Source organism: Centrocercus urophasianus, unplaced genomic scaffold, assembly GCF_019232065.1.
Source record: "Centrocercus urophasianus isolate 14NV4802_14NV808 unplaced genomic scaffold, USGS_Curo_1.0 seq_26, whole genome shotgun sequence".
Classification (NCBI taxonomy): domain Eukaryota; kingdom Metazoa; phylum Chordata; class Aves; order Galliformes; family Phasianidae; genus Centrocercus; species Centrocercus urophasianus.
The window spans coordinates 11,284,664-11,292,434 of record NW_024884822.1 but is presented as its reverse complement, the minus strand read 5'-3'; the positions used below and the strand labels follow the sequence as shown (position 1 = coordinate 11,292,434).

Sequence of the window (7,771 nt, the reverse complement as noted above, 5' to 3'; positions counted from 1 at the left end):
CGCGGCGGGCCCTGGGGCCGACCCGGAGGCTCGGCCCGGCTCGGCTCGGCCCGGCCGCACGGCGCAGGGCGGCGCAAGGGAAGCCGCCGGGCCGCGGCGCGCCGCAGGGTCACGGCGCCCACAGCGACCCCTGGCGGCCCGGCGCCCTCACGGCAGCGGGGCGGCGCCGCGACTCCGTAGAGAGGAGATGGCGAGTTCGAGTCCCTCTCGCGGACTGTCTGCGTTCTGATTCTCATTAAGCCCTGGGATGATTTGTCTTCTGTGCTGAGGCAGTGCTCTAATTCCGGTTGGAGCTTTTTGTGCACCGCTGTAATACAAATAGGTACGGGCTGGCAGAGCTGTAAGGCCCTACCTTCATCGTGGTTGCATGGCTTCCTTCCCAGCACTGTGTGGGCTGCAGCAGGTGGAAAGCAGGGAACGGAGGAGAGCTTCTGCTTGCTGTGTCATCTTTTAGGCAGCCAACGCCTTGGGAACAACGCATTGTTGTTTCCTATGTATTAATGGACCACAGCCTGAGACTTCCAGGCACTGATTACAGCAAAATAAAGCAATGTTTTCTATGCAGTAGGGAAAGAAAAAAAAAGCTCTGGAAAGGGACCTTTTAACAGTGCGCCACAGAGCCCGCAGAGCACAGCTCAGCCACCTGCAGTTAAAGACACCAAGATCACAAAACGTGCTCTTTCAAATTGCTTTTTATTGAAATGTAGTACATTAGCAAACCCTAATAGGTATACACTATTAACATATTGGCATATACCACGTAACTACAATACAGTGTTATACTTACATCGAAATAGGTCAGGGAGTTCCAAGTGAGCCTCCCGAGGGCCGGAGCGACGCGCCGAGCGCTCACCCTGCAGCGACCAGCCCAGCATGCTGTTTTTTTTGCACACACACCAGTGGTGTTTGTAGTTTTGTTCCCCATTTGCTGCTATGCCCCAAGTCCCAAAGGCAGCCCTGGATTTCTCTGCCCTGTTCTGGTGGATGCAGTGCATAGATGGAGCTGTGGCCACAAGAAGGTGCTGCTGGGGAGGGCTGTGCCTTTGGGCTGTGAAATCCCCCCTCCGCCCCAGTTACACCTCAGATTTGCAGTGAAATCACTCTGAACAGCTCTAACTTTTAACAAAACCCTACGCACTCCTTGCTTTGCAGGAATATTAATGCTTAGTTATTAAGCTTTGGGGGGCTATTTGGGGGCAACACTTTATGCCAAGGGTCCCCCAACACCTGGAGACAGCAGGCATTACTGTACAAAGAACAAACAGGCAGCCCTCAGCACAAGCACTCAGCTCCATGCTGGTTGTGCCAAACGTGCCGCTGAGCAGCAGCCCCCACCCCATGCAGCCCCCCCCTGCCCGTTCTGGGGGTGAGTCCAACAAGTGCAGGCATCACACTTTCTTTGATTATTTCCAAGGTATTTCCAAGCAGCTTTCTCCTGATTTTCCCCCAGTGCAGGTAGCTGGAGCATCTCTCAGCCCTCCCCTGCTCTGCCCTTACAGCAGAAAAAAGGAAAAGGAGCGATGAGATTTTTAAATATAACAACACGTAAGCAAGCTGTCACAGCATGGCACACGCTCTTCTCCATGGCTAAGGCTGGAAAATGAGGCCACGCATGGATGTGCAGGAGGGAGGATAAGGAGCAGAGCATTGCCTGCCAGCCTTGGAGTGATGGGGACATCAGGGCTGGGAGCAGCACCGCAGCCCCACCTTTGAGCCGTGCAACTTCCCTTGTTGTAAAACCAGATGATTATTAGCAGAGCAAAAACATAGATGTGTTTTAACAGTTCAGTCAATGCGCCCTCCAGGAAGCACAGCCCTGTAAGTCAGCTCAGCCCTGCTGCCCCATCCTTCGTATCCAAACAAAACTGATGTGCAGAAATCCCATAGGAGAGTACTAAACACATGTATTTAACTACTTGTCTTTCTTTGGCTTATGTAGGATATCTGGCTATTCCTAAATCGCCCTCACATGCCAAGGCAAGCATCCTAGAAGCAATGGGGCAGTGCAAACAGGCACCAACAAGTGAGCTTACATAGGGAGCACTCATGAGTGGCATTAAGTAAATTTTAACATGCTTCAAATGTAATATTTCATGTTAGTACTATAGGTAAAAAGCACACTTACAGTCTGTTTTTTACTGGCAGTTATCCTCTAAGAACACAAACCTCAATTTTACAAATGTCTTATGGGAACATGCAGAACTTTCAAAAACAGGAGACGTGGAAAAGGGAAAGGGATGGTGGAGCAGCGCGTTTAGATCGCTTAGAGAAACATAAAAGGGCTCTTTTTCTGTAGGTAGAATTCATAAAATTGATGCTTTCTGATAAAAAAACACTTTTGTTTTCGAAACGTAGAAAATCATTTCCCAAGTTACTGACACCACAGCTGCGGGTAGACTGCCATCTACCTTACATCTATGAAATGACCACACACAGCACCACCACAGTAGGACAAGAACAACGATGCTCATCAAGCATTTTTTTTTTTCAAATATACTGATTAATATGAAAAGGAACATCTCAAACTTACCAGCACAGCCCAGAAAAATCACCCATGCTGCTGTGCTGCCTCTTTCCCATCCTAAATACAATACAGTACACAAGTGCCTGGCATGGCACGTCCCAGCACGCACATAGGGATCGGTTGCTTCAACCAGACATAATGTTTCCAGTGTTGCAAGACCTTCCAAACCCACAACGTCCATTGCACAACCGTCAGCCCCAGCTGCCTCTCAGAGAAACACTAAGGCTGGAAAAGATCAGCTAGTCAACCCAAAGGTGGGACCTCTCCTCACCATGTCAGACCCCAGCCAGCACCATCGGAGACAGCTCTTGTTCCCCGCTCCTCTGAAAAGGTAGTTTAGAAGTAGGGAGATTTAACCAAATACAATGGCATTATTTATTCATTTGCCATTTAGGGCTCTGTAGTCGCTAATGCTCGTTTTAATTTCCATCTGCTTTTGAGCTGTCCTCCTCTACTCTGGCACAAAGCTGACTGCTTTGTTCAAAACAAAACCCAACCCTGCACTGAGGAAGCCAAGCACAACAGGAAGCAGTGCGGGGAACTTCCTGACGCAGCCCCAGCGCCGGAGGTGACGGAGCCGTGCCCAGGCACAGGGCAGTGCCCAGGGGTGCCCAGCACACAGCACGTCCCAAGCGGCCAGCAGGGCTCCAACAGCCTGCTCTGCACACTGCCTTGCTGGTGTTAATGCCAGAACTGTGGCCACTCTGCTCTGTGGCACAAGGCACCTCTTGGGTGCTTCTGCGTAGGGAAAATGCACCACGGTGAGCATTCCATCCCATCCCACCCACCCACCCTGGCAGCTCCAGCAGGAGCCACAATGCCTCACTCTGTTTAACTACAAACACCCGAGCACAGCTTTTTGCAACCCGACTACTCAACACTGACAAAAACAAGCCCTAAGACACCCTGCAGCAATGGTGTTTCACTTCCGGATGTCTCTGTTCGGAAGCGCCCTGCCCTCTGCCTGGAAGATGTGATGATGAAGTCAGGGTTGCTCAACCTGCACCCCATCCCCGTGCACACAGCTGCCACGTGGAGCAGCAAAGCAATGCCTGCAGCCAAACAACCCACTCCGTCCCAGCAAAGGGGCTCCACATCCTCACCACTTGGTTGGGGAAGGTGGCATTGAAGTTGTGCTCTTGAAAAGCCAGGGGTGTAAGCAGGCCTCTAAAGTTGGCTGGATTGCAATAAAAGTGCATAGGGTAAATGGAAATGGTATTACGAGAAAAATCTCTCTAACCTTCACACCACCCATCCTTGAATTACCAGGTTAAATGAAGCTGACACACAGCAACAGAACATACTCTGTGAATAGGATCGTTTCCTCATTTTGCAGAGCAGGGTTTTTCTTTTTCTCTTAAACGTCTGTGTTAAAGACACAGCTGAGCCACGCTTCAGGTAAGGATGCACGTCAGCAGACCACTGTACAGTCTAAATTAAAAAACGAGCAGGGGAACTTTTGTAGCAAAATCTGACAAAATTAAAGCATGGCAGTAAATGCTTTACCTACCTTTCTTTTAGACTTACAGATTTCTCAGTTTCCTATACAGAGCGAAGCTGTGTTTCACCTTACAAGGACACAAACGCATTTCTACATCTACAGTAACTGAGACTGCAATGGAGAAAATGTTAATGTTCAAACAGCTCTGCATTGTCCAGGAGGAAACAGAGCAGGAGTCCTCACTCTCCACGTCTGCTCATGTGAGGAGCTCTATGGATGGCTGAACTCAGCTTTCCATCTCCATGTTATACATTCAGAAGCTTGAAACCAATCTCTATTTCCCCACTGCTTCTGGCATGCTCCAGTAAAAATGGATTTTTCATGCTGAGTCCCAAAGCAGTCGCTGCTTTCCTTTATTCCTCTGCTTTCTGCATTCACGTATTGATGTCAGTGGGAAAGGGCATGGCCTGGAGAACGCGTTTGTTGGTTAACCGTTGCAGATCTCAACGTGAGAACAGGATAAGAAGCTTACCTCTCTTCTTTTCTCTGTGTAACGCCAACATGCTGGCTTTTAAAAAACCTCCGTGAAAAATTTGGTGGATTTTTTTTAAACCCCTCCAAAAAGAAAAGTAAAGCAAGAAAGAAAGCTAATTAGATTCCTGCATATTTCAAAAAGTCTAATGGTTTTAAGGTAGATCAAGTGCTGGTTCGGTGAACGTCCTCTCTGTAGAAAGAGACTCACGTGACTGGAGCACACGGAAGGACCAAAAATGTATTCTGTGGAGGCCACTTTTCTCCTGCTTCAGTAGAAATGGAGAAAAAAAAACACAAATGGAAGCATCAAGTTCCTTGAAATCTTTCTGCAAACACAGGGCCTCTCTGCTGCACAACATCAGACCGGCGTGCTGCCGCCCAGGGGTGAGCAGGTCGTTGGAAACTCAACGCACTTGGAAGGTCCCTCTTGGAAGGGGATATTTCACAGTAAGGTTATGGGTTGACCAAGCTATATGGAGTGCTTTTACCAGTCACCGGCCAGCTCCTTTGCAACTAGTTCCCTTTCTGACTCTGCCCAGCAATTTGGACCATTAAAACCAGCATACCCCTGTTGAGGAGATGCATTTGCAGTACAAAACAAACTCTTAGGACCACCGCAAAGCCTCTTCCGCACCGCCGAGGCCGGGCCCACACAGCTCCCATGCTGTTACTCAGCAACTTCCATCAGACAACCTTGCTTGCGCTCGGAGGTGCCACCCGCAGAAACCACCACAGCTGTCTTCATCTCCGTGACCTAGAAGGCAGGCTCGTGTTCTGGAAAAAGCAGCTCTTCTTCAGACAAAGGAGATCCATGGAAAGAGTACACAACAATAGGAATGAGAAATGAAAACAACAGAAAGAGGGCCAGGAAGGAATGTGCATTCCTTTCAGGTTTTGTTCTCGTCATACATGTCCAAAGCAGGCTCGATGGTGGAGAATTCACTCTCGTAGACCAGACTTCGAGGGGACAGAGAATTGCGATGAAAGAAGTGACTGCCTACAAGAGGAAGAACAAAACCTGGTTAGGGACACACGTAAGAACCAAGCAAAGCATCCTTGTGTGTGAGTTCTGATTGCAAACATGGAATGTGTATAGACAACACAAACCCTTCTCAACACAAACCAACAGCTGTGTAGGGTGGGTAGCAAAGGAGAGATCACAGCCTGCAAGTTCTCACCATGCAGAAAAATTAGTATTGACATTGGTACCACCAGTCACTGAGGTGCAAAGTCTGCTGGTAAGGCCAGGCCCACTGCTGCCTCCTGTCACATCCCTGCTCTGGGTGACAGGAATCAGCTGCCATAGATCCGGATGAAGCCACACGTTGCCTTATTCCATAGATTAAACACGTTCCATCCACTGTGCAATGCTGAAGGCCTGGCCGTGGGGCTGGAGGTCCTACAAGCCCACTGGGCCTGGTGCCGAGGTGCACCTCACCTTTGTCCAGGTATCTCTGCAACATGAAGCTGACATTTCAGACCCCCACCCATCACATCTGGAGGTGCTGCAGGGCTTTGCCTCCATCCACGTGCTGCTTCCAAGCACTGCTTTTCATATGCATGAGCAACCCTGCTGCCAGCAGTGCTCCCAGATAACACAGGTCAAGTCTGAGCAAGGCTGGGGCAAGCCTGAGTTTTGCACTGCGCCTTGCTTTTGGTTTACAGCTTCACAGAACCAGAAACCTTTGCTAGGTGCCCTGTGTCCTGCGCTGTGCATGGCAGCAATCTTATGGAAAGAGGCACCAACACATTTTCTTACAAAGAACCATGAAGACCCAGCCCTCTTCTCCAAATGCTGGCAACAGTGGCAATACTTGAAGCCAGCACACATCGTTGCTGACAGAAGCTGGCTCTTCAAGTCCACAGATGTATTTCGTGAGGAGCCAGCCTGCTGGTGTACACAAGGTTCCCTCTGGAAACATCTATCAGATCAGGCCCTCGGCCAAGATATGAAATTACCTGGTTTCTCGATCCCAGCAGGGATTAGCTGGGAGCAAGGCTGCTTAGATTACAATACACCCAGCACCCACGTGAGCCAAACTCAAGGTAACTGAAGAGCTTCCAAGATTATCAAGGAGGCACTCGGCAAACTGAGATGCCTCCACCTTCAGGCATCAGTGAAGCAAGAAGCTTAGGGGATTGCAGATTCTGTTCTGGCAGAAATTAAGTGCTTAACTCGTCCTTTCTCTGCCAAATTCTGGGTCCAGCCCATGCCATTCTACAATAAAGAGCCTACAATAAAGAGTAATATTCAGATACCGCTGTTCTCAACAGCTCTTCCTTCTTTCCCACTCACCGTAAAGACGACAAAGTCATTACTCCACCATTCTCACTCAGAATCAAAACTCTCAGAAGTAAATGAATTCATTTTTGATCGCACAGTTTACTGAAACAAGCGCTCACATTGCGTAAGAGCACACGCGCAGGTGTTTGTAAGAAGTGTGCGCATACTTTGCAGAAGTGCACATCAGGGCATCACCAAAACCCACCTTCTAGATCTGAAACGTGTCCCAAAAGTTAAAGATTTCAATTGGACGGTGCTTAAATGGAAAAAATCAAAAGTGTTCTTTGTTTTGGCTTTTTTAATGAAACAATGACCTCCAGATGGTTCGGTCTCTTCAAAACAAACAAACAACAAGCCAACCTACTGTGGAATTGCAGCAGATAAAACTGATTCTGAGATTCTTCTGCTCTGTGTCACAGGCAAGGATCATCTAATTTGTGATGGCCGGGTCTCTGCTCGCTGTTGAAATAAACCCTGGGTATTGCTTGTTTCATTCCCCCTTTTCTCCACCCGCTGAAACCTTACACACTGAACAGCCAACGCTGAAGCAAAACAAAAGGGGTTCTGAAAGCTGGGCGCTGCTTTTGTTTTCACTACGCAGAAATCAAACAACGGATTAGGAAGCAGGCGGCCGCGCAGCCATTTCCTCTGCATGGGGACACTTCCACTCCAACTGCTTCACGGGTGAGCTTTCACCAACAGGCAGGCAGGACATCTGACAACTGAAAAATTCATCCGAAAAGGGCTCATCCAACACCTCTGAAATCCCTTACTGTGATGCTTTCTTGCTTCTTGGCAACAGAATTGTAACCTACCCACTTCCAGGAGGCTGCACACAGACCCAGACTACTCTGCTTTCATACCGCATATGGGACACATCATTCAGCCTTTCTCCAAATGTGTCTCTCCCCATTATTTTTTGTTCCATGTAATTTTTTCACCAGGATTACAGGCATGCTCGACCACACCTCTAAACCCTTTAAAGAAA

General features: G+C 48.8%; 1 protein-coding gene across 1 annotated transcript in view; it reads right to left on the bottom strand.

Moving 5' to 3' along the window:
* Window positions 1–4,987: 4,987 nt before the first annotated feature.
* Window positions 4,988–7,771, bottom strand: part of RNF130 (ring finger protein 130) — a 36,980-nt gene continuing 34,196 nt past the window's right edge. The window contains exon 8 of the mRNA XM_042826201.1: window positions 4,988–5,496. Coding sequence (XP_042682135.1) covers window positions 5,387–5,496 — 110 coding nt within the window. The 3' untranslated portion in view covers window positions 4,988–5,386. The remainder of the gene's footprint in view (window positions 5,497–7,771) is intronic.